This window comes from Engraulis encrasicolus, chromosome 8 (genome assembly GCF_034702125.1).
Source record: "Engraulis encrasicolus isolate BLACKSEA-1 chromosome 8, IST_EnEncr_1.0, whole genome shotgun sequence".
Lineage (NCBI taxonomy): Eukaryota > Metazoa > Chordata > Actinopteri > Clupeiformes > Engraulidae > Engraulis > Engraulis encrasicolus.
In genome coordinates, this window is record NC_085864.1 from 28,882,667 (window position 1) to 28,910,518 (window position 27,852).

Below are 27,852 nucleotides of genomic sequence, written 5' to 3' on the forward strand. Positions count from 1 at the left end.
TGTTGTGTTGTTGCACAAGTTTACAGCTGGCTTACAGGTAGACCTACACTATAATAGAATAAAATATGGTTGGCAGTGTATGTGCTAAACAAGTAAATTAAGCAACTACAAAAGGTGTAAAGGTCATCAGATGTTCAAGGTCAATAAAATTGTCACAATACAATGTTACATAGATAGTACTAATTTCATATAATCGACAAATCTCCTTTAGCATTATTTTGTGGATGCATGAGAAATGTTAGTTAGTTGATCTGCCTGTGTGAATCTGTATGATTATCAGGATCAGCTGATTGAGAAAAATGACTGGATGAATTTCATGAAAGAGTTTTACTGTCTGATGCTGGGAGTTAAGTTAACACTTTGTAGACCCAGCATACATAAGCATGTCACCATTTCCAGCGTGAAGCATGAGGGGAGCATGTACAGACCCAGTGCTTCCCCCCACTGGCCCATCTCTTCATAACAATGTAGCTGTGAAAATCTTTGGCTTCAGTGGAGCAAGCAAAATTGCTATATATTTTTTTAAACTTGGGGAGAGGTGTGATGACATTACATAGTATTATTTTCTGTATTATACGTTGAAGATTCCATACTGCAGTGTCACATATAAATAAATAAACTCAGTCAGTTGATGATAGTGCTTCATCATGGATACCCATCCAAAATACACATTTTAATGAGTTGATACATTAATTTTGGTTCAAAAACATATTCTGTAAAACAATGACAATGTATTTTAAAAGTTAGTCAGCTCCTTCCAGAGAACTCTGTGGAAATTACTAAGATGTTGGTGCCATATGAAAAAAAATTAAAACGACCATGAAACACTGCAAGACGTTTTCACTGTCAGTCTTCAGTTGTGTCTTCTTTATTCGTTCTTCCAACAGGTGTGTGGATGTTGCCTTGTGAGGTTTTGGCAACTTTAGTAAAATGAATGAACGCATTCATGGGAGATACACAGCAGGGGATGCCAAACAAGGGAGACAGACAAGGGGTGCCAACTGAAGTGAAAGGGTATGTAGTCCCGGGCCCAGGGAGATAGGGGTCGCAGAATTGGGTCCCCACTACATTGCAGAGGTGTGACCAAGTCACTAATGTGCAAGTCACAAGTAAGTCTCGAGTCTTTCCACTCAAGTCCGAGTCAAGTCACAAGTCAAGACACATCTGACCAAGTCAAGTCCAAGTCCAAGTCGTACCCCAGCCAAGTCAAGTCCAAGTCCAAGTCTCATTTTTTTTCAAGTCCTTAACAAGTCACAAAGGGATTTTCTATTTGCAATCACAATTTCGATCATGAATTCATTAGTATAATAATGAGACCAATGTAGTACATTGTATGTATTGGGTTGGGGGCCGTCTCAGATGACTTTGTCCTGGGCCCAGCGAAAGCTGTCAGCGGCCCTGACCAAATTAATCGTTATATGAAGAGGGCTCTTCTCAGATGTTGACAAACCAGTTCAGGTAAGTACAAGTCTGTGTACTCTTTGTCTGTGCTCATGATGTCATAATGCAGATGGGTGCACTCATTGACCTGACTAAAAGATTTGTGTTTAGGAAGTAATGTCATGAATTAGCTGGAACAGTACCTACTACTACTTTCAGAGGTTAGGATTTCTGCCAAGTCTAACTATATGGAGGAGGCCTCACGTACAGGTAGCTCTGCAGGTGGCCACCGAGTCAAGAAACTCAGTCACCAGAGAGTAGTGCCCCTTCCCCTTTTGCCATATCACATCTATGGTAGATAGGAAGCTATAGCCTTGCATAATCTGGCAGGATCGTCCAACTATCCCCACCTGAACTTTTTTTTTGACACCATCTTTAGGTATATTGCATGCATGACTACATCCACAGCACCAGGGTCCACTTTTCTCTTTTTTATCCCTTGGTAAATACTATACGTCATTTCAGCCTGCATGCTGTATGATGCCCTTTTCCCCTATTTAAATATGCTTCATGGAGAATCGTAACCAAAACTAGTATGCCAGTGAAATGTCAAATGATTGCAATGAGTTGTACGCTAAATACCGGTAACGACAAAGAGCAGTTATCCTACTGGAACCAAACAACAAGACAAATGAAAATATCAAAAACATGTAATGGTTTGCATATTAGTAACAGTTTTAAAGTGAGATTTTTGTTCTGGATGCACTTGTTGTTGTCATTGAAATAAGTGTTTCAGTTCCGTACGTTTGTTCCCATGATCTGTGGTGACAGTTTAGGGCTATTTGTTTATGCCTAGTCGCCACAAATGTCAGTCACAAATGTCTGACATGTAGGACCTTTTAATACAATCGTTGGAGCACTGATGGCTGCCATGGCACTGCCTGTCTCTATTACATCACATGAGGAAACCAGGCCAGCACTCCCTTCCTTCAGCTCAAGCCTGCCCTGTCTGCTTGACTTACGAGCCTTTTTGGCCTGAAGGGTTGCTGGCTTACAGAGCAAAAGGAATGCATGTCTCTGCATGTGGAAGTACGCCTGTTACATGAATGCCTTAAGTCAGCAACAAACACACAGATTATGCTATGGTAGATAATGCGCTGGCCTGACATACAGTACAGACGTACCCTTTGCATTTCAGTGGTGGCCTTTAAAGTAAAATGTGCACAATTTTTATACAACTGAAAATATTTATATAAACACATACCGTACAGACAAAAGTTGAAAAAAAGAAAGAAAGAAAGACAAAATGATTTAAATATCTTCAGACTGAAACAAAGCTGACAGGTCTCTTTAAGCAAGGACAACACAAGAGCATTGTTTAAAACACTGGTTTAAGAAGCGCCAACTTCACTAAGCTGGTCTAACATGTTATGACCTGTTTTAGATCTGATAGGATAAGGATGTACTAAGTGAATACCAGAACAGTACAAAATAAACTTTCCCAAGCAAATGGTCCATGACGACGCATTGCTCTGTAATGTTTTTTTCTGTTTTGTTTGTTTTTCTAAGACCGAGGTCAACAGTAATTGGTACATCTTTGTTAAGTGGGTAGCTAGCGTCGATGAGTTGCACTGGGACATGTGCAAACTGTACATGTATAATAAAATAAAGCATCTAAAATGGAATACCATTTTCATATAACTTGCACTACCATCGCTAGATGTCATGTATGCATGGTGACTCAGTCCACTAAAGTGCCAAGGATGTGACGTCTAGCACAGCGTCTTGGGTCGAACCTTTGGGAAGAGCTGAGGAAGAAAAAATAAATAAATTTAAAATCAAGGATGACGCCGCATTATCAACCAAACAATGTTCACAGAGTTGTGTTGTGTGTAGCCTGGCTTCGTACCAAACTCACTTTTGATTCCAGGTCATTCATAGCAACAACTTTTTTAATATCAACAAAGTTTTCATTTCACAGGAAACAAAAATAACACCGGGTGATTTCAGTTATTGACCTACACTGTATAAATGAATGGAACAATTGTTTGATGTGGTATTATATCGTCTGAATCTGGTTTATCCAACTCAGCCACAGACAGTAAATATAGTAAATCATTCACTCTCGCTAGTGCTGCACACCGCCCATAAAAGGACTGGCGCCTTCACTCTCGAGAAGCTGCTAGACCTGACGCTTGGTGCTGACACTTAAGTCCACGCCCCACAGATAAAGATTTAAAGATTCAAAGAGCTGTATTGTTTAATATGTTGCCATATTAGAACATTGTCTTTTGATTGAAGGCTTGTGTCTGTGTGTGTGTGTGTGTGTGTGTGTGTGTGTGTGTGTGTGTGTGTGTGTGTGTGTGTGTGTGTGTGTGTGTGTGTGTGTGTGTGTGTGTGTGTGTGTGTGTGTGTGTGTGTGTGTGTGTGTGTGTGTGTGTGTGTGTGTGTGTTTCCAGTCCACAGATACACAGAGTACTTAAGATTTCTACAAAAAGTAATTTGTTTAGGGGCTCTTTGGATGAGAAAACGTATAGAATGAAAAACTGTTCTTTATACTCCCTGAAGTGAATAAGGCTCAATTCCAGATTCAACCAAAAAGATTCATGTGACTGAGCAACTGAGCAAGGCGATAAAAGTTTTCCACTTTTGCTAAAACGAGAGTGCCCTGGACTGGAGTTCTCCTCTTTGTTCTTTTTTCCCCCTTATCTCCTCCCTGACTGCTCCTCCGCCTCACTTACCCCGAAATAGTTGTTGGGCACGAAGCCCTCTCTGCCGCAGAGCGAGGCCCACCACCAGTCCACGGCCTCGGGCTTCTGCAGGATGGTGACCATGTCTCCCTCCCGGAAGCTGAGCTCGTCGGCCGCCTGGGCCGCGTAGCCCCACAGGGCGTACAGCACGCCGCTGTTCTCCACGCCCATGGATTCCTCCACACCTGTCGTGAGTCATATACATAAACACATAAGTCATACATAGGAGACCGAGACGCACACGTGAACAGACACGCATGTACAGACACACAGACAGACAGACAGACACACACACAGACACAGAGAGAGAGAGAAAGAGAGAAACATGCAGACACGTAAGACAGGAGCTCACAACAATGGCATTTTGTTTCAATAGTTAACTGTCGACTGTCACATATAGATGAGATGATTGAGCTGTTGGTATGTGAGCTGTCTATGCTATGCACCATGTTTATTGCACATCTTCATGTTGAATGTGTGGGGCCTCAAATGAATTTATGTTATGTTGCATGTTTTTCCACACATCTTGATGTCGAATGTCTGCAGCCTCAAGTAAATCTATCTCATGTAGCAGGCTTTTCCACACATTTTCATGTTGAATGTGTGAGGCCTTACATGAATATACAGTATATGTACTGTGGCAGGTTTTTCCACACATCTTCATGTTGCATGATGAATGTGTGCAGCTTCACATTAATCTAAGCATGTCATGCATGTACCATATTTTTCTACACATCTTTATGACGAATGTGTGTGGTCTCACATGAATGTATGTTATGTAGCCTACAGTACCATGTTTTTCTACATATCTTCATGTTGCATGCTGAATGTGTGTGGCACGTTCAATGCTGAATGTGTGCGGCTTCACATCAATCTACGTATGACATGCCTGTAGCATGTTTGGTTACACTTTACTTGACGTACCGCTGCATAACACATTCATAGCAGCTTTGCATGAGAGATTCAAGACATTCACACCAAACCTTTCATAGACACAGAAGACAAAAGGACAGTAACTTGAACAAAACCCACAATGCTGCTTTGTTTAACTTTTATTTTGACAAGTTGCTGTTCTTCCGTACGCTAGGTTAATGAAAGCTTTGGTATGAATGGGTCATGAAACAATCATGAATGCTGCCTGCACACTTAATAACAGCAGCTATGAATGAGTTATGCAGGGACATATCATATTAACAGCACTGGGGTTAACCTTGAACTGTGGTGAGGGGGATCACATTTTACTGATAGGATTTACTTTATTAATTTATTACTTCATTATTTACTTTAATTTATTATACTTCATGATATACATGTACTTTATGAATTTAGACTTTTATGACTACTACTTTTTGGTTACTTCTATACTTGAAACTATGCAGTGTTGTTGCTCCACCCACAATGTTGTTGCCTTCACTGACAATGACAATAAACTCTTTGAATCTTGAATCTTGAACATGTCACGTAAAGTGTTACTCCCCCCCCCCCATGTTTTTTCCACACATTCTCATGTCGAATGTGTGCGGCCTCTTGACCCTCACCTCTGAGGAACTTCTCGCACTCCTCGTATCCGGGGGCGTAGGGGTCGCATTTCTGCGCAGCCGTTGCCCAATCGCTCTCCGTCACGGCCATCACCGCCGCCCCGCTGCGTACCAGGTACTCGCACAGGGTCTTATCGTTACAGGACGCCGCACAGTGCAGTGGAGTCCTGCCAGATCAAACACATGCACGCACAGACACACAGACACACAGCCCTCCCATTGAGTTCCATTCATATTACCAACAATAGCTAAAGAATGCTAAACTGTGCACAAAACAAAACAATCCCTAACCTTAACCTGTCAGTGAGGAAATGTTTTTACACTTTTACTTTTACCTGTAACAACAAAACAACCCAAGCTGACACACACACACAGACACACAGACACACCCTCCATTCAGCACACATCCTCGTAACACCCAAAGATAAAGACCTAATGGAAGAACTAGCACAGCAGGGCACTGTGTGGATCACTTATCTAGCAAAGGCCTCCAGCACACACAGGAAAATCAAACACAAAGGAAAATGTAGGCTACAACGCATGTAGACAAAATAAGGGGCTGTGGATAGCAGGCTTGGCAAATCTGTCCATTTCAGATCAAAATAACTGATAAAGTTACATTACATTACATTACATTACATTGTACAATGTAATAAAGTTGCATTGAAATGTGCACTATTTAAAAGTAGTCTATTGCTTAAAAGACATTGTCTTTCTGAAACACACAGCTACTGTATTTTGGGACTATGCACAGTTTGTAGTCATTTGCAGCACTCTACTAGTTTTCAAATGTAACAGTCATGTATGTATGTTTAAAAAATGTGCTACTAATGTGTTTTACTTACATTTAGATAACACTTGGAAAGCATGTGTACTGACTGTATGCAACCTTAGGTCAAAACTGATCTTTTAATGGCAACCAGTGCATCTCACAAGCTACAGTAACTTCGTTAAATACTTAATTGTCTATGTGTGTTTCATAGCCCAATTGTGCATGCTACTTTGTTGTCTTTACTTGAGGAAAAGTGAAAAAGTCTGTTTGTTTGTTTTTCCCTTGTTGGGAACTAGGGGAGAGTATCATCACATTTTCTGTTAAAACAGCACAACATAATGCACCACTGACTAGAAATAGCCCTGAATTCCACACAATGGGTAATAATGGTTCCACACCAGTTATGAAAACAACCGCTTCCTTTCTGCTGTGCTTCAAAAAAGAGGCTAGATTTGGACCGGCAACCAGCGGTCAAATTAGAAACACACCGTGTGGGAAATGTACTTGACAGTAACACATACTCTACGCATGGGTAAATCTATACAGTACATAGATTTTTTTCCATTTACAAACATGTAAATGATGTTGTGAGGAGAAGCAAGATCCTGGCAGCCAACCACGTGAGCTCATTTTTTTGACAGACAGCGGTTTCCAACAATCAGAGATTGAACAGTGCCCAACCAGGGTTGCACATGCAGGGATTGTTACAAACGTGAAACCCATGTAAACAAAGGAACTTACCACCCATGGCTGTCAGGTGCACTGACGTTGGCCCCGATGCGCACCAGGAAGTCAACAACTGGGTAATGGCAGCCGCAGATGGCATTATGCAGAGCGGTGATGCCCTCATCATTCGGCTGACTGGGGTTACTCATCTACGCAGACAAAAAAGGAAACACACACACATGACATGACTACAGACACAAGATATAGATAAAAATAATAATAAAAAACAGATTGGAATATATTATATAGTATAATATTCAAAGTGTCGTCGAGCTGAGAATAATCAGAGAGAGGGGGGATGGAGAAAGGAAGAGTGTCAGAGATAGGGCAGAGAAAGCCCCAGAGAGAGAGAGAGAGAGAGAGAGCGAGAGAGAGAGAGAGAGAGAGAGAGAGAGAGAGAGAGCGAGAGAGAGAGAGAGAGAGAGAGAGAGAGAGACAGAGTGTTCGGGAGAGCGGGGCAGAAAGAGGGGCAGTGAGAGAGAGGGGGAGAAAGAAAGAGAAGTGTGTATGCGTGCGTGCGTGTGTATGTGTGGACATGGAGACATGGGCTAAATCAGTACTGGGCAACTTCGCTTCAGGAGCTGCAATGGAGTACCATGTATACATACTTACTTACTTACGTACTTACTTACTTACGTATGTGTATGTGTGTATGTGTTTCAGTCATTTACTGGTAGTGAATCTGTGTGTGTGTGTGTGTGTGTGTGTGTGTGTGTGTGTGTGTGTGTGTGTGTGTGTGTGTGTGTGTGTGTGTGTGTGTGTGTGTGTGTGTGTGCGTGCGTGCGTGCGTGAGTATGTGTGTGTGTGTGTGCGTGCGTGTGCGTGCGTGTGCGTGCGTGCGTGTGCGTGCGTGCGTGAGTATGTGTGTGTCTTGTCTTACCTCCTGCACTGCTCTCTGCACAGTGTCCAGCTCCCCCACCAGCGCTCCGTCCAGCAGCAGCACTAGGGGGCTGAGGCGCGCATGCCGGTGGGCACCCCCCGCACTCTTACGCTTACTACGCCGCAGGATGGAGTTCAGACCCTGAGCCTGAGGAGGGGAGAGAGAGAGAGAGAGAGAGAGAGAGCGAGAGAGAGAGGGATGATTCAGAAACGAGGATGAAAAGACAGGGGTCAGACAGGACAACTGAGAGAGGAATGAATAAGGGAATTTTCACACCTAGTCCTCTTTAAGTGAACCGAACTCAGTCCTCTTTAAGTGGACCAAAAAGTGAACCGACCGCAAAAGGACTCAGTTTTGTTTTTGTTCATATTGTGAGTGTATTACAAAAAGAACCGACTGATCTTTATGGTCCTATAAGGTTTTTATGATGCGTCATTCCTCTTTTTGATCACATCCGGTCCTCTAGAGCTCCTCCTCAAGTGATTTTGTTTATAAGAAAATAAACAAAAGAAGGCCTTGTTTTCATTACTTTACACTTAGGAAAGTGCGTGCGTAATTTGCCAAAATAATCATTAGATTACAAGGAAAGCTCGTCCTCTCACCTTGTGGTCCAGGGTGCCCGGCATGTGTGTAACAGGAGTGGTGCTGGCCGACGACCCTTCCTCTCCGTCCGAGGAGCTGCTGTAGTCGCTCCCTGCGTCTCCCTTCCCGTGCAGCCCTCTCTTGCTGAACAGCTTGTTGATCATCTGCTTGTACTGGTTGGGCTGGATGGCCAGGCTCTTCTTCAGTGGCGTGGACTGCTCCACCGAGCCCCGGCGCTTCAGGGCCCTGGGGATAGGAGTGGCCGATATGGCAAAAAATATCATATCACGATTTTTTAACATAATATCTCGATTACGATTTTTTTTTTAATCACGATCTTCCATCCAAAAAAATAAAAACAATAAAAAACAACTTTCATATACTTGCAATTTGTAATTTGCAGTTAATAAAATGTTAACACACTGATGACATTCTCATCAAGTGCACAATTGGGATAAAATAATGTAAAGAATTAAAGTAAAGACAACAACCCAAGTAAGTAAACGTCACTCTGATGCCGATAGTAAACATCCTCACTATAAGACCTATACGATTTCTTCAATTTGACAGATTCAAGACGATCTTGTACTCAATATCACAATTCACGATTCATATCGTCATGTCGCCCACCCCTACCTGGGGATCTCGGCTCGGATGCGCAGCAGCTCCTCCACTGCCGGCACAGGCTGGTTCTGGCTCTGGCTCTGTGGGGCCAGAACGGGCTGCAGCCGCGTGGGGCTGAGAGGCCGTGGAGGCCGTGGAGCCGGGCCCCCCGCCGCCGGAGAGGGCTCCCCTCCTCGGATCCCCATCCCCTCGTGAGGGTCCTGCCCAGGGAAATAGGGCCGACCGTCCTGCATGAAGTGCGGGCCTCCTCCCATCAGCATGGGGTCCAGGTTCTCCAGCTCAGCCTCCAGCTCATACGGCCTCAGCTCTATGGGGAGAGAGAAGGCAATTGCAATTGGCTGTCAATAAAAGCACAGCTGTACCAGGATTTTGGTTTTGGTTTTGGTTTATTTATAGGAAGACAATAACTGTTTCTCAATGTCAAGTGTTCTAGCCTTGCTAGGACATGAAACGCCTAGTGATAGGATACTCTGTGGAGTTCACCAAAGAGTATCCAATCACTGGGCGTTTCACGTCCTAGCAAGGCTAGAACACTTGACAAAGAGAAACAGTGCAAGTGTATCCAAGGGATGACATGTAAAAGTATAAAAAACGTATTTCCAACATGGCCCCTGATGGAAAGGACAAGACATACAAACAGTGGAACAACATGCAACGCAGGCATCTCAACCATTTTCTGCATATTCAGCGTAATGACCTATTATTAGCAATTTGAGTTTCATGTAATTGTGACAGTTAATGCTTAATGCTGTTGATGTGGAAATGTTGCTAGAAGTAGGCTTCTATGCATGTTTTACTGTTCTCGTTACAGTTTGTGTTGTCTGTTTCTTTCTTGTGTGTCTACTACGGTTACCTTCCCCATAGTGAGGTGGCCGCTGGTGGAATGTAGCTAAAGGTAGGCTTCTATGCATGTTTTAACGTTTTACTCTGTTTGCGTTGTCTGTTTCTTTCTTATGTGTCTACTGTACCTTTACTCTCTACTGTTCTATGCATGTTTTACTGTTTTACTCTCTACGTACTAGTTAGTGTTGTCTGTGTCTTTCTAGTGTGTCTACGGTACCTTCGCCATAGTAAGGTGGCCGCTGGTGGAAGTCTGCTGGATGAGGATGCTGTGGCTGAAGGGTTCTGGCGGGGAAGTGCTGGAAGAAGAGGGCGGGGTCCATCTCTGGCTCCGCGTACCTCGGGAGATTCATCCTGGCATACGGGTTCTGGAGCCTCATGATGACGGACAGCGGGATCGGCCTATGCTGTCGCGCCTTGGCCGAGGGGGGCGGAATGGAGACGCGCGATATGATTGGCTGCTCGGAGGGCATGTGAGAGTTCCTCGGCAAAGAGCTGTGATGCGATGGCAACTGCCGACTGGGGGAGTCCTGTAGCGTAGGCACAAAGCAAGAACGTCAATTCAGCTGGGGGTCACTCTTTCTCCAAATGTACATCTGTTCTGTGTAAACCAGTGTGATTACAAGATATTTGCACACAATGCACACAAGTTTATTCATTTCATTTCTACAAGAGTGCCAATAGGGTCAAAGTTTAATAATCTGGCTTGGTGCCATTTCAAACTTCTAATTCTAAGGGTTTTTTAAACTCATCTGTCCAATTCTAGCTCGTAGCCAATGATAAATGGGACAGGGAGCACACGCATAACATAAGTCAGAAGGCTCAGGCACACAGTGGCTCTAGAGGGGAGCAAACAAACAGAAATAGAGGTGGAATAGGTTCACAGACCTTTCTGGATGTCGGGGGAGGTCCATCCAGGTTAGACTCTGCCCAGTTGCGATTGGGCAAAGATGGCCTGATCCATTCAGTCTCTGGAATGTGAGAGCACAATTATCAGTGTTTTCCCAAGGTAAAAACACTTTGAGGATAAAAAGGGTGATAAAAAATGGAGATAAAATGAGGATAAATCTTGTCTTTATTTTGGCAAGATAGATAGTGAAAGGTATACAGATAAAAGATAAGCTGCAGTTCACAATCAGTTAAAAATATTTTGTTTAAGAACAACTTCGTATACAGGCTAGTTCGGTAGACAATATGAGGCAACAAGGATTGAAATCAGGCTTACTGTCATAAGTGTGATGAGGCTTTCGTTCGTATGTAACATCCAAGTCTGATTCATTCCAGCTTGACTGGGGCTTTGGTCTTTGGACGGATTCATCTGATGGAGAAAAAAAAACGAGAAAGAAGCGAGAAAGCGAGAAAGTTAGTTCTGCTTTATTTGTGAAATGGCTGTCAAATCTAAGTTGCATGGACCACTACTTACCCATTGGTCTAAATGGTATGAAGTTCCGTGGCAGGGTGCTAGCAGCTGGTTGGCCAAAGGGTTGAGGGGAGGGGCTTCTGCGTGGAGACTGACGGCCCGAATGGGACGACTCCATGGATGGAGGCTGCAGCAGCATCATACCGGCAGCAGCAGACTGGTCAAAGGTTGTAGGTGTTCCGGGGTTGGAGCTCAGAGACCCTCGAGAGCCGCGGTCATAGCCCACCATGCCTCCATGCGAGGCCGGTCGTCTCCTCTGGAGATTGGGGGACCGGTTGGGAGGGGTGGCCTGACCATAGGTCGGCTGAGTGAGCTGACGTCGCGGAGTATGTGGGGAGCGATTTGGTGGAGTATGGTGGCCAGAGGTCGTGGATGATGTGTCCATGCGACGTCTCGGCATGTGTGGAGACAGGCTTGGAGGGGTTCGCTGCCCGTAAGAGGAGGTGGAAGACAGCTGAGACCGTGAGGGTTTTGAGGCATCTGACAAGGTTGAGTCCTCAGAGATAGGCCTGTAGGTGCTGGCACTGGGTGTGTAGGACGAGAAGCTCGTAGTGCTGCTGCTACTTCCCCCGGAGCCCTCCTGGTCCAAGGACTCAGGCAGGGGGCTGGCTCGGGTGATCTCAATCCTTTGATGTGATTCACTTATCGTCTGTTGAATAAGTAAGTGGAGAAAGAAAGAAAGAAAGAAAGAAAGAAAGAAAGAAAGAAAGAAAGAAAGAAGGAAAGAAAGAAAGAAAGAAAGAAAGAAAGAAAGAAAGAAAGAAAGAAAGAAAGAAAGAAAGAAAGAAAGAAAGAAAGAAAGAAAGAAAGAAAGAAAGAAAGAAAGAAAGAAAAGAAAAGAAAAAAGAAAGAAAACATGTACACTTTGTCTACACCATTGCTAATTAAGGTAAACAAAGGAGTTGATGAAAATATTTAAAAGGAAATTCAGATGTGTAGGTAGCAGCATAATGCATGCCGTACCTCCTGTGGCACGCTATGACATAACACAGGGCCTTTTGTTATGCACTATGACTTGATGCATTGCCATTCTGGTAACAGCAAATTCATAACGGTGTGTCTTAATGGGTCAAAGGCAAGAGTTGATGGAAACCAAAAGTGACAGTAGATCGATACCTGTGGTGTGTCTGGGTCCGGGGCACATTCCTTCAGAAGGGAGTTAAATTCCCGGGACAGCTCATCGGCAGTGGCAAGTGAAGCGCTCAGTTCATCATTCATTGTCTGGACTGCACAAACAAAGAGGCATATTCAAGTCAAAACATCAGTGCATTTTTTATAAAATATATGTACCGGTACATGTTTTAGGAACATTTCTCTGTATATTACAATAATTACAACCACAACAACAACAACTTTATTTGCATAGCACAATTCATACAAAAGTGCAGCTTAACATGCTGTAACAATTTGATAAGATTTTGGCGAAGTTGCCGTTAACGTTATTGTTAGAGCAGTGAGGAACGGGACAGCAAGTGAATGCTTGAGACAGAATTGGGTAGGGTTGGGAGATAACTCACCCAGGCTGCATTCAAACCTGGGTCCCCATGGGCACCACCATGTGCCACAGCACCCCTGACATTAGTGACAGTTTGCCGTGCCAGAATCTTGTCTGAATTAATGGCACACAACCTTGCACAAACTGAGGAACTACACACTGTACAACTGCAATAGCGATGCAATGGGTATGCAATACAATGCTGTACAATAGGCATAGCCAGGGGTGGTCCCAGATTTGCCTGATTATCATCGACTTTCAAATCTCTTCTTGACTTGGTCTGACCAAGAGCATAACAATTAACATTTCCCAAACGGCATTTCCCAAACGGCCTCCCTTGGTTCGCTAATGATTGTTTGCTTCCCAACAAAGTGGGAGGAGTTCCCGATTTTGCGGGAACTCAGAAAGTACTTGCATTGCTCTTGACCTGACTGGTAGCAATGCTGAAGCTGTTGCGTCACTAGGAGGGCACAGCCTGGCTAGATCCAGATGGGCCTAGGCCCGCCCACTTGGTAGTCAGGCCCATCCAAACCAGGCATCATTTTTCAAACGCTGTATTATAATCCCTACACGCTTTGTGGTAAGACCCGTCTGATTTTTTCTGGGCCCACCCATTTTATAATTACTGGCTACGTTCCAATAGTATTTTTTTTCAACTGTACACTTATTCTGATTGTTTTTTGCTAAAGGTAAAACAAAACCAGAAATATACAGCAATATCAAAGGAAAAAACAATAGCTACATTATTTTGGCAGAGACCGTGCCACCTAGCCTCGCGAGCCATCCTACGTACTTCCGCCAAAGGATTGGCTCCACTACTGTAGTCTGGCCGTGCTTCTCTGTGGAGTGCTTGGAGCAGTAGAATTTTGATCGCAACGCCCCCCCCAGAAAACAGCCAATAAGCGAATACGCCCCCCACGTGGGGGCAAAAGGGGGAGGGCGCTCGTGACAATGACGTACACATCTGCGCCAGAGCCATTGGTCAGCGCTATGTTGTTGTTGAGTAACTGCCAACGATTGGGTGAGAGGTGGCCAATAATTTCAAACCATAACTGAGTGCAAACTTCCTGTTTCCTACAATCGCTTCAGAGCAAACAAATGCCAGACAATAAATACGAAATGAAATGATAGTATTATGGGATGGTCAGGACCAGGCTACGTGCCACCTACATTATGTTCTGTCCTAGAAGTCAACAAACAACCACCAAACAGGCCCAACCAAACCTGTGGAGTGTGTTAGCTTGGGGTCTTTCCACACCATCCACAGTTCCTTGGAAGTTTGAAGGAATACATTATTCATTTCACAGCAGTAATTACTAGCTTATTTACAGGTCATACCGGTTATTTGCACCTATTCTACAGAGTCTTCAGCTGTCAACATCCCCCATGGGGTTATTGGATTTCATTTGTCGTTTCATCTTGCGGCTCCTTTTGCTCTGTAACAGCATATGTGATTTTTTTTCCTATTGGCATATTTCCAAGTTTATAAGTGTTTTCAGTAAGTAGAAGTACAGAGTGCAGCACTGCTGCTTTTCAATATCACCACTTTATTGCAAACTTAGAGCCAAAGTGCCAGCGTGCCAAAAAATAAAGTGCTGTTGTTGTAGAGCAACAGTGCACTCCTGCACTCTTCTTCTACGAACAAAATGAAACTTTGAAAAGCTGCATCTGCTTTCATGGTGTGCAAGCCCTTGCAAAACAATATTATGCATCGACATCACATCATTACAACAACAAAGTGAGAAAAATGGGGGTACTGTGATGCAACACACCACTAATGCACCTCTCCATACAGTATACAGGCTCTCTGCCCCTTGGCACCCAGGTTCAAATCCGGGTCTGGGTCATTCTAGGCAGGCTGCGCCCTCCTAGTGACGCAACATCTTCGCCGCCGAAGGTGTTGCATCACTAGCAGGGCGCAGCCTGGCTAGAATGACCCAGACCTGGATTTGAACCTGGGTGATAGGATAGTGAAGGTGGTCACAGGAAGCGAGTGGGGAGAGAGAGACGGGGAAGGGCCGGCAAAGGACCCGGGCTGGGAATCGAACCCGGGTCAGCCGCATGGCAGGCGAGTGCCCTACCGGTTGGCCACGGCAGGGCCCCAAAGGAGCCATTTAAAAGTGGGTAAGTCATAAGAAAGTGGTGAAGTACTCACACAGCATGCTGCTGCCATAGCCGGTCTGGGAGGCCATGGCTGACGACAAGTCACCGCAGAACTGGTTCCTTCACCACCTACATACATAAAGAGGGAAGACATGTGTCATACAAAGAAGTAACAGAGAAACACGTTGCCCTACAGTATGTGGTGCGCCTGATTAAAAAAAGAAATGATTTGTATCTATTTTTTGCTACAATTTTGTAGTCTAGTAAACCAGCGCCACCCGCCCAAGCTCACACTTGGCTGGTTTATCAGGGTAACAATTTTGTTCTCTACTAGTTTCAAGAACTTTTGTCTGTCTCCTGTTAATGCTTAAAATGAGAATACTGAAGTGTGTACTACTGTTTAAGTAACAGAGAATTGTACTTTTTTACCAACTCAGCGGGGCTTAACATTTAAATGTTGCTGAAGAAGATGCAGCCAAGGTTGACACATTATTAGATAACAATCCAGCTGTCTAATATAGGACAGCTTTAGAACAGCTTTGGCTGAGCTCAGGACAAAGACATCTAAAAAGCCCTCTAACCCAATGCATACAATGTACTGAGGACCCAATTCTGGGCCCTCACTCTCCCTGGGCAAGGGATAACTTGCCCCTTTTGTCATAAACACCCCACCGTTGGCTTCCCTGCTCAAATATTTACATTAGTATTCCTGCTAGTTGCTGACCTGATGTTACGGCAAGACGTCGATATCTGCATTCCAGTACCCTTGACCTCCTAATGTCTGGTTAGCTTCACCAGCGTGATCGCTTTGTTTGTGCAGTATCAGGGGGCATGTTATCATCGTATGCTTTGAAGAGGGAGATTCGTAGCCTAGTTAACCAGCGCCACCCGCTCCAGTCTCACATTTCAGTCTCAGCATACAACCTGCCTAATGTGTACCTTACCTGCTGAGAAAAAAAATCTCCATTGGGGACAATAAAGTTTCTAACTAACATTTAGGTTCGGGTATGGTTTGGTTGGATTGTGAGACAGAGAGCAAGTAATGCCGTTGCAAACATTCCGATGTGTTGGCACGGGTGCAGCACCAATAAAATGTGTTCTATGCAATGTTTGTAGACCCTGCCCAAGGTATAGTTTAACACTGCACACAGTACGAGTGCCAGACAAGATACGAACGGTTCAAGTGAAATGTTTACCTAGTGATCACACTTCATTCCTATTCCTGTACACCAGTATGTTTTCTTCAAATCTGGGTTAATGTTTTTTTTACAGCACAGTATGTTGTCTTGCATTGTGAAATCTTGCGTTTGCTGTCTGTGTATTATAACACGAACATCTACACACAGTATCGTCTGTACTACTCATGAGCAGTGACTGAGGACTTGTCTTGTCCTGTCTGGAAGCCCATTAAACATCATCGTAGTTTTCTCTGGGCCTGGTGACGCCATCTTGCACAACACAACACCCATGGACAGGGCCGGTTTTAGGCAATGTGGCACCCTAGGCGAGCACCGATATTTTGCTTTTTGTGGAATTTGACATTGGCATCTGTAAACATAGTGTCATATATCTGATGGAGCACAGCTGATTTTGTACCATGCATATGTACTGAGTGTCCATTGAAAATCATTGTCACTGTTAAGTTTAATGCTTTATTTAGCTTAATATTGTAATTCTGTGGACCTCCGTGCCCCCTAGGACATCTGGCGCCCTAGACGATTGCCTAGTCTACCTATGCCTAGCGCCGGCCCTGCCCATAGAAATGAATACTCTCCCCCACACACCCAGTTTCCCCCTGATTCATATGGGGCTGGCCTGACTAGAGACACTGGAAAAAGTAGAGACAAATCAATCTTTTAAAGCCCTGATGAAGGCCATTGTTGGCCGAATCATGGTGGCCATTTTAACCAGTGCACAACACAACACAACACCCATAGAAATGAATACTCTCCCCCACACACCCAGTTTCCCCCTGATTCATATGGGGCTGGCCTGATTGGCAGCAATACCAGAGACACTGGAAAAGGTAGAGACAAATCAATCTTTTAAAGCCCTGATGAAGGCCATTGTTGGCCGAAACATGTTGGCTATCTTAACCAGTGCAAAACACAACACAACACAACACAACACCCACAGAAATGAATACTCTCCCCCACACACCCAGTTTCCCCCTGATTCATATGGGGCTGGCCTGACTGACAGCAATAGCAGAGACACTGGAAAAGGTAGAGACAAATCAAGCCCGTACTTTCCCGGGAGCCATATGACGTCAGGAGGTGAACCCTTTAGGAGATGCAACAGTTCAAAGATCCATGCACAGCTTCTAGGTGCTGGCAGGAGGGTTCAATACTTCAAAAGAAACAAGTTTACCGCACACTTTTTTGACTTTTTGCTTGTTTTATTCAGAGTGAACAGCGCGTTTTGCCTCTGTGCGTCACCAGGTTCGCTCAGGCATTTAGGAGACCTCAGCAAAAAATCGTCTATTAGAGAAAGATACTTCCGGCGCGGACATTTCCAGGATCCATGTGACGTCAGGTGAACGCCCCTTTAGGAGACATTTGGTCAGGAGACCTTTGGAGACCTTAGGTTGAGAATAAATAAAAAAGAGTTATAGCGCAGAGCTTGTGCAAGCCACCAGCAAACACCACAAAAACAAAAGAAGAAGGAGGGGTCAACGCCCCCTTAGGACAGTGGTTCTTAACCTTTTTTTCCGAACGGACCCCCTTACCTGTGACCAAGACAAACCGTGTACCCCCAACCAAACCTCTACACATGTATACGCACTGAAATGATTTAAGTTATTAATTATTAGGGATGGTACAAACCGCACCGAAAACCGAAACCGTACAATTCACACACATACCGAACCGAACCGTGAATCCGTGGCAAACCGCAATTCATGTACTGCCCAGAAAAAATATGTAAAACAGAGATTCTAGGAGTATCTTTTCCAGTCTCTCTGATTAAAACATTAGCGTATGAGACCAATCAGAGGATGACACAATTAAAATCACACCATTTTCATATTATAAGCCTATTTCAACTTGCGCATCATCACTTTATAACTGCAGTTATATAAATATTGTTTAATATTCCCAGTGCACCATTTATCATGAACTAAAAACCGTAAACTAAGACCGTGAACTAAGAACCGTAGAGAACCGAAAACCGTGACCTTGACACCGTGATATGAACCGAACCGTGAATTTTGTGAACCGTTCCACCCCTATTAATTATAATGATTCTTGCTTGAGACATTATTCAATACCTTAATGACTTGACATGGGGACCAAAACAGGTTTTAATTTGGTTTTGATTTAGCCTAATTATAATGTTCGCCAACAGAATTTTAGTCACACCCTCAGCTCAAACAAAATCCCACGCACCCCCTGAAATCTCTGGCGCACCCCCAGGGGGTGCCCGCACCCCCAGGTTAAGAACCACTGCCTTAGGAGACCAAACTTGAGCACACTCCTTTGCTTTGGGAGGGCAGAGTTTGGGTTCTCTTTCTCTACTAGACGATTCTTTGACCTTAGGTTGGAAATCTTTAGGAGACTTTAGGCTGAGAATACATGGAGTTCCGCGCAGTAGATGGTGGTAGCACACATACAGTATTATGCAAGTCGCCACCAAATGCCACAGAAAGAGAAGAAGGAGGAGGAGGGGACAACGCCCCCTTAGGAGACTGAACTTGGGCACACACCTTTGCATTGGATAGACTAGGCGGGGTTTGGTTTATCTTACCAATCTTTGGTGGTGATACTTTGGCAGGCTATTCAGATGATCTCTGTGGGATTGTGAAAAAGGGATCTCTGGTGTGGGTGATTTCTGAGGTGGCAGCGCCGTATAGGGTTGCCTACTGTCCCTTGAAATACAGAATTGTCTTGTATTTAGAGATAAAAGTACGGGTTCCGTATCGAACTGAAACGGGACACGGGGACGTTAAAATACAGGAAATTACATCAAAGAAATGCTCAATTTTCTGGGGGACGACCGCCAGACCTCCGGCCCGATGAAGTGTCCCTTATTTGTTTTCATTGACAGTTGGCAACCCTAGTGCCGTACCCTATCCTGAGAACACGTTAATAACACCAGGCATGGTCACCAGACACCACCTGTTATTGTGTGGCGCAGGCTGACTCAACACTGAGAGAGACAATGATGTCATCCTGGTACTGTCTAGAGCCAGACTCAAATGAAAGGGACTTTGGCCATTAGCAGTGAGAGTCTAAAAAGTGCAGTGAGTGTATAAAAGTGTATTACTCACACTCTCGCCCTTTTCAAAAAACAAAATAAATCATCTATGAAGGCAGGTCATGTCTGAATGACTGAACAGACATTTGCTCACCTCAACCTCACAAAGTTGGTGTGTCTCAGTCTAAACTAAATTCTCCCTCAGTGCTGAGTTCACCTAAAGGGACTTTTACTGTTTGTAGGGATCGTCTACTACACCATGGGTGTCAAACTCAAATTGGCCGAGGGCCAAAATTAAAATCTGGAATGAAGTCACAGGCTAAACTCAATATTTATTTAAAAAAAAAACAGACTAAAATTGTCCACAGATTTCCATCATAGTTCAAATATTCTTGCACATATGCTGTTGCATATGAATGTGAGCTCTTTCACTGACTTTGACCCACTCCTATTCATGTGACATACCAAATGCCATGTTCAATTACAACATTACGGTATACATAGATTAATGGTGTATGTGGGCCAGCTGTAATACACATTTGAAAAAATGATTTTACAGGCCAAATAAAATTAGTCCGACCGTGGGCCAGATTCGGCCCCCCGGCCTGAGTTTAACATCCCGGGTCTATACAGAGTATAAAAAGTGCAAGTAACAGTATATTGCTCACACTCCCACCCTTGTCAAATTGGAACCCATTTTACCATTAGCACCTGATAAGTTGTTAGAACTGATAACCTGATAAACTAATAAGGTGTGTAGCTTGTAGTAATAGGTTAACTAATGAATCCACTTACCACATGGTACTTCAATATCAATATTCAATATGCCAAAACTAGTATTATTACATGTAATAAGCTCTGCCTGAAAACAAGTAACAGTAGCCTACTGCAAGTACAAGATGCTGTATTTAGAAAGCCTAAATGTACAATGATAAAAAAATGTAATTGTTACAAGCATAGACATACTGTGTGAGCTAAGCCATGCATTTAGATTGTCATTTCTCCACCCACACTCTGGTGGGCAGGAATAAAGTACATATGGTGCAATTGTAAACTGCCTGACTGTGGTCTATGGCTGCGGATGTTTCATCGTAAAGTGTCTGTCATAAAATTTGACCCAGCAACGAAGATGCATGTTTTACGGTTACCTCTGACTGCAAGATTGTGTATTCAATAACACCGAAATGGTCACGCCCCAATATAGTGTTGTACAGTATGTGCATTATATTGCCAGTGACTGATTCAATAACAACCAGACTGAGTGCTCTTGAGGTGAGGGCATGACTGACTGGGGCCCACAGGCAGGGCTGGACTGGGGGGAGAAATAGGGCCCGGGCACTTTTGGATTAAAGGGCCCCCCTCAAAATTAGCGGCGCAGAACTGACTCACCGGTGGGCCCTGCACCCTCGTGGGTCCTGCACCCTCGTGGGCCCCTATTTTCAGAAATGTAAAAAAAGAAAAAGAAATGAAAAATGTGGGGTTTTTTACATTTCTGAAAATAGGGGCCCAAGAGCGTGCAGGGCCCACTGGGAAATGCCCACTATGCCAGATGGCCAGTCCAGCCCTGCCCACAGCATTCCACACCTCTCCCATAAGCCCAGAGCTTATCTGTTAGTTAAGGACCGCAAGAGCAGATACGCACTACTCTCACTGAGTCATCGAGGTCACTCAGTCACACCACACCGGCGCGAAGAATGATGCAACTAAATGGTAGCTCTGCTGCGTCTCCCTCTCTGGTGACTTGCCTATCCCTACATGCCATCACATTGCTCTGCTCTGCTCGCGCTCTCACTCTGTCTGTCTGTCTGTCTGTCTCTCTCTCTCTCCCCCTGCCTGCCTGTTTCTCCCTACCACCCCATTGCTCTTATGTGTGTGTGTGTGTGTGTGTGTGTGTGTGTGTGTGTGTGTGTGTGTGTGTGTGTGTGTGTGTGTGTGCTATATCTGTCTGTCTGTCTGTCTGTCTGTCTGTCTGTCTCTGTCTGTCTGTCTGTCTGTCTCTCTCTCGTCTGCTGACCTGCCTATTCCTCCCTGCAATCTCATTGTACTGTAATACACACAGCAAAGAAATTGGTGGCTTAATCTGAATACAGATACAAGATCTATAGTTTACAGGGAGACAAGAAATGTAAAGAAATACAAACTACTACACCTTTTTTTGGGAAGTCTAATGTCCAACATACAGGTGGATTTTACGTCTTTGTGTCCATTCAGCTGGGCTGTGTATCTTAGAAATAGCACTTCTATTCGAGCTACTTATAATGAATCCCAGTAGCATGCCAGAGTAACATAAACTGTTGAATTCCAAGGCTGGAAAATGAGCCGATTTAAAGTCACCCAAAAGTGGGCTGTTCCACTGAAAATCAGCCCGACGTGGTCTGCTGAGGGGAGGTCAGTTCACGGCTAGCAAGATAAAGGGCTCAAACAGCAGTGGGAGGCCTTTAAGTGTCCTTAGTTAAGGAAGGCACTGAACGCTGTGCTGCTCACAGTGTGTTGCCTGGTACCTTGCATGGCAGCGCTCCATGCTTGGACTGAATGAGGGCGGGAATGTGTGAAAGTTACGGGAAGAAATATGGAGGGTTGGGGTTGGGGGGTTGGAGTGGGGGCGCCCACTGAGTGTGAGAAAGGGCTGATGGGAAGTGCACTTCCCATGTCCATTCTGCTCAGAATTTGGCCACACAAATGTCCTTATCTCCAGTGTGCGAATAGACAGTAGGTCAGAAGTATTTCTTTTAAAGCATGGAAGTTTTTCTGACCCTACCGTGGCTTAATGGTAGAGCACTCGTCTACTACTTGTCCGACCTGGGTTCGACTCCCGGCCCGGGTCCTTTGCTGGCCCTTCCCCATCTCTCTCTCCCAACACGTTTCCTGTTTCTGCTTCACTGTCCTGTCATGTAAAATACCAATAAAGGCTCGTATAGCCCCCCAAAAAATAAATGTAAAAAAAGCATGGAAGTGTTTCTTCTGAAATGTAATGTTATCTTATCGAACCCTCACCAATACAAAATCACATACCAGATGTGAGTTAATGGGCAATCTGATGTCCTTGTTACACACTTACTAGTGAACATTTGCTCACTAAAATGTATATTCATGATGTAGCTGTCTCTGAAGTAAAGGTTTAAACAATTAGCTAAACCAGTTACAAAATGATTTGAAATAACAATGTGCTTCAATTAGGTAACTGATCCCCTCTGATCTGGCTCCACTAAGTCTTTGACCTGTAGCACGAGTCTACCTTCCCTTCCCCAGAGGGTAAAAGCGACAGACAAATCTGTAGACAACTGGCAGGCAGTGTGTAAGCTCTGAAAGGGAAAGGCAGTCCTGAAAATGATAATTAGGGTGAGAACTGGCTCTACCTGTGCTCTCTTTCTCGCTTTCTCTCTCTCTCTCGCTCTCTCTCTCTCTCTCTCTCTCTCTCTCTCTCTCTCTCTCTCTCTCTCTCTCTCTCTCTCTCTCTCTCTCTCTCTCTATCTCTCTCTCTCTCTCTCTCAACCCGACTAGAGGAACTTTGCTAATTAGTTGGATTATACACGCGTATGCAGCACTGTAGTTGTTGTGATGCCAGTGAGTAGGTGAAGCTAATGAAAGAATTGTCCCAGGAGGGAACACAGTATGCTCTGTACCTAGTACCTTTCATATTACAAACCATATAGTCATATTATCCTCTGAAGTCAGCTTGGGAAATGTATGACACCCTGCTGTACCCACTACCAATTGGTATCCCTCCATGCACTTGCAGACAGTTCATTATACAGTAACTACTCAGTACTACAATGTGCAATAATGTGTATTAGGTCTTTGTGTAGGTCTTAAATCTACAGTATGTCTTATATGTATCTATGAATCTATGTAAGCTGTCAGACACCCTAATTTCCCTCTGGAATAATAAAAGAACTCTACTCTACCCTACTACTACAATATCCATTTGATTATGCAGCACTCCGTGAACAAATAGTGCTGATCACAATCAACAATGCCCCAACCGGTTTTATTCATTATTGCAATGGCTGCACAGTAGAACTCACAGTGTTAATTCAACATTGAGTGAGTCAACTTAACTTTACACTCTTGGTGTTGGTCTTGCTATCTAAGAGTTGAATTAACAATGTACAATGTAGGCCTGTTGTGCAGGATTAAATAAATACAACATTGACATTGGTTTGATTTTTAGGGCCAAAAAAATAATAATTGACCTTTGACCTTGGACCTTCTGTATCAACCAAATCATTGTTCTCCCCTCCATTATGTTGCTAGCAGACAGACAGGAAGACAAACAATTAAAAAACAATAGCCCTTCTCCCCTGCTGTAGTAAGGGGTGTGGTAAAGGGCAAAGTTGCATAGCAATTCTTTAATCATTTTCATCGTGTTGCTGACGATGAAATAACTTCATGCTAACAGGCTTAGTGCATAACTAGTTTATATCTTAGGGCCTATCATTAAAGGATTAGCCTCATGTGACCTGTTGGGGTGGAGAGCAGGAAGAATAGTAGGCCTACTGCCCTGACTTACTGAGGTGAAGCAGTACGTGTTGCCACTTGCCAAGTAGCAGTCAGCATCAAGCATTGTGTCGTTATGTCACAACTCTGCCATTGGGGACTCACTAATTCGACGCCCTTTCGGTACTTACCGCTTACGTCATAAGACCCTAAACCTAACCCTAACCCTAACCTTAACCCTAAACCTAACCCTAAACCTAACCCTAACCCTAACCTTAACCTTAACCCTAAACCTAACCCTAACCTTAAATCTCTTGTTTGAAATGTTTGATTACCATGTGAAGTACCGAGAGGGCGTCAAACTAGTGGGTCCCCTGCCATTGCCTCAGAAGAATCACTTGGAGCATGTTACCCAACATGTCAGGGTTTCCCCCCAGCACTTCACAGTTAAGGCGGCTTCCTTGACAACAAACACCACCATACTACATCCTCTGAAAAATAAAGATTTTGTAACGTGAACGTCATTTCTAAATTTGCTTTACCGACAAAGCATAGAAACTATTTATTTTATAGGTTTATATGAAAACCAGGGCAAATAGACTGAAAAACAGCTTTCACTCAGCAGCCATTATTATCCTACCGAAGCATAGATTTATATACAGCATTGATGTGGATGTGGATGGTTGTGTTATGAGTGGGTGGGTGTGTGACGTTTGTGAAGTATATACTTGGGTGTGTGGATGTGTGTGATTGGACTACAGAACGTGGCTATATGTGTGAGATTTTTAAGTAATTTTCTCACCTTTTATTTACATTTTTATTGCTTCAATGAACACGGAATGCCCAATCTCGTTGTACTTGTTACAATGACAAAAAGATACTCTATACAATATATTTTATATGAAAAACTGGCCATGGTCTTTCCGATAATGACAGCCGCAGGTCTCTCACACTGGCCGACCACCACCCACTACCTTCACTGACAAATGTTCTGTGGTAGTGTTTCTCAACGGGGGCGGTACCGCCCCCCAGGGGGTGTTGGGGAGCTCTAGGGGGGCGTTGAGAAGGATACAGCTGAAAGGGGGCGGTGCTTAGTTGCCATTGGGGGGGCATTAGTCCATGGGGAGTGTTTGTTCCAAAAAGGTTGAGAACCACTGTTCTGTGGGAAGCACTAACTGTCTTGCAATTCATGGCACCTACAGTAGAGATTCTGCTTGTTCAAAATGCACATTTTGTGGGTTAAGCCATCACCAGTAGCGTAAATCTATCTTCTTGTGACTTCCAAAACACCATTTGTCACAAGCACCACCCGTTTTGGGAATACAGTAACTGTGAACATGACTAACTCCGCAAGAGATCTCCACACCCTTGTGATGGTATCCTGCTTAATCCAGGTCATGAGTGGCCTAATAGTCTCGTGTCTCATCCGTGGTATGAGTGAAGAATACAGTTATCTTTCCTTCCTGTGTAATACATGCTTCATATAACTGAATTAAACTCATGACTACAAGGCCAACAAGATTGGTCATCCCCCCCGCCCCCCCCACACACACAAATGGGCTGACAACAGTGTCCTCTCCGTAACCTTTTCCAAACTCCAGCTATGAGGCTGCAGCCAAGATAATCATTGTTTCCCTTCCCAGCCCAGGGAAGCTCAGGCCCACCATAATGATTTCTTCTTCTCCTGAAAGGCTGCCTGACTCCTCCGCACACACAGCTCGGACTATCCTCAACATATTTGGTGGCTCGCACACCCATGGTAAAGTTTAAGGCATGCGGCATGTTCAGACACACACACAAATCCTCCCTCTCTCTCTCTCTCTCTGTCTCTCTCTCTCTCTCTCTCTCTCTCTCTCTCTCTCTCTCTCTCTCTCACACACACACACACACACACACACACACACACACACACACACACACACACACACACACACACACACACAAAAAGTTAAAAAAAAAACGTTGACTCCAGGCCAAGCCAAATAACAGAGTTTGGGTTTGGTTGAGTGCCGAAGAAATGAGGAGTGCTGCAGAAACTAAATGATTAGGAAGCAAAATAATCATATGCAACTACAGTGCGGCTATCCCACAACACAGAGCAAGCTTGCAACCTCACAATAAATCACTACAACAACACGCACTACCGACTCCTCTAACTTGACAGGACCATGCGGACAAAAACTTCCTATACTACAGAACTGCTAATTTACAGTGGCCCACAATAATTTAGCAAAGTTAATTGATGATAATTGATTTAATGTCAGATGTACAATTTGAATCTAGAAATAGTCAACTTTAAAGAACTGCTATGACCCACAATCAGTGATCTACTATTTTATGGTAGGTATACTGTATTTTTGGAAGTGGGTATACTGTATATATTTGTGCTATTCTAAATAATGGATCAATCAATTATAAGTGGGTATACTGAAATCCCTGAAATTTTGAAGTGGGTATACTCCGTATACCTGCGTTCTACATGGACTACACCACTGCCCACAATGACTTAGTAACAACGGGTAGTTGATTAATTTCATTTAAAACGTATGGCTGGCAGGCAACAACTTCACCCTTTGTAGGTATTGATTCAGTGGTATATTGTGTCACAATGTTGATATATTGAGCACAGCCTTAACACTTGCCTCAAAGCTTGGCACAATTGTCTGGCGAATCTTAGTTTTGACATAAGCAAGTTAACTCAGCACATTTCATTATTACTTCCTCCTCTCTGTATGAAACATATTTTAGGGGGACTGTTGTGGTGGGCAGTCATACTTGGCTTCAATGTGAGGAATCTCTCATCTCCTTTCAGCATTCCAAGTAAATGGTTCCTGTCTGATTACTTACATTGAAAGCAAGTGAAGTCACTTAGTGTATCACTTGAAGATAAGTAGAAATGCCACTCCAAATAAATAACCTAGGCCTATACTATGCCCATATATGAACCCAATGTCAATTCGCAATTTAAAGATAGACCCTTGAAGTAGCTCCAATTCACATTCTGACAAAAACAAAACAAAACACAGTCATCAATAATTGGAAGAACGTTGCGTAAACGCACCAGCTGCTTTGGAGAGTCATAGCTTGCATTTAAAACTACCATTACGCATGATTTGGGGAGCTCTCTTAAACCGCGTAGCCTACTGAAATACCTCAGGTAGGATTTAAATGTAGATCAACAGGAAGTTTTGGGTGTAATGGGGCCCACTGCATCAAATCACCACAGTGGCATGGGAACATTCCCAAAAATATAAACCTGTTGTTGCGGCATGTGTCATCATGAGCGCACAACTTATACTCTACTGTCCGTAGCATCTTTTTTTAACAGAAACTTTATTTCACTAATAATAAGAGAGAATGGGCGCATAAAACAACATAAAACAGGACATCGAAGTCTGATTCGGAGAGTGATGGGTTTGGCGAGACCTGCGCAATTACCAAGAAAGGCGATTTTAAGAATATGAACTATAGGCCTATAGTTGAGCGCGAAGAACACTGTAGCCTACCCTCCACAACCTCAAACACTCCTTTGTTTCTCTCTTTTTTGAGAACATCTGATCCGAATTATCCCATAACCAGCCAAAAAGCCCCACCTTCAAATCTGGAAATTGCTGCTGCGTAACTTAGCCAAAACGGCGAACAACTTCGACAGGCTCTCTGTTACTTCTTGACGTTCATCGATACGTAGGCTATGTATGATCTACGACTTACTGAAATCGCATGGATGAAGTGGCCTGCGTAGGCTATGGCCATAACGAAGCTATGGCTAAAAGTAAAAATAAGAAATCTCACCGTTGTATTTGCGTCCTCCGCGTTCAAAAGCCTCAAAGGCTTTCTGATTTATTCACCCCCGAGTACTACCGTGCCAGTCAGTCCCACCACAGACTCAAGGCACAAAAAAACGACTGCGCTGTCATACATCGAGTTCTGGGTTTGCTTTGAATAGCAATGGACCAGCCCACATACTTTCGCCGCGGAAATTTGAGCCAGGTGTTGCACAGCTGGTTCAGGTGAGCGGCGGCACCCATACCCAAATTCCACAGCGCTGCGTCAGGGCAGGCTGTGCCCAAAGGGGTGTCAGACCCCATTCTCACAAATTGGCATCATCAGA

General features: G+C 44.0%; 1 protein-coding gene across 1 annotated transcript; it reads right to left on the reverse strand.

Moving 5' to 3' along the window:
* Positions 1-641: 641 nt before the first annotated feature.
* On the reverse strand, positions 642-27,832 carry ppp1r13l (protein phosphatase 1, regulatory subunit 13 like). The gene is made up of 14 exons (XM_063205386.1): positions 27,534-27,832; positions 15,163-15,239; positions 12,629-12,738; positions 11,516-12,161; positions 11,318-11,410; positions 10,981-11,063; positions 10,313-10,622; positions 9,265-9,559; positions 8,649-8,874; positions 8,047-8,193; positions 7,182-7,315; positions 5,669-5,835; positions 4,122-4,315; positions 642-3,188 (listed from the first exon to the last, which is right to left on the reverse strand). Exons 2-14 carry the CDS (start codon positions 15,197-15,199, stop codon positions 3,153-3,155), a joined length of 2,478 nt encoding a protein of 825 aa, XP_063061456.1. The 5' UTR covers positions 15,200-15,239; positions 27,534-27,832; the 3' UTR covers positions 642-3,152.
* Positions 27,833-27,852: the final 20 nt, after the last annotated feature.

Bases quoted from the DNA above. Each gene is read 5' to 3' on its own strand.
- ppp1r13l (XM_063205386.1), bottom strand. From the start codon at position 15,199: ATGGCCTCCCAGACCGGCTATGGCAGCAGCATGCTGT. The intron at 11,064-11,317 runs GTAAGCCTGATT...CTCACATTCCAG, and splicing joins GCCTCATCACACTTATGACA to AGACTGAATGGATCAGGCCA. The intron at 5,836-7,181 runs GTAAGTTCCTTT...TTGATCTGGCAG, and splicing joins GCACCTGACAGCCATGGGTG to GACTCCACTGCACTGTGCGG.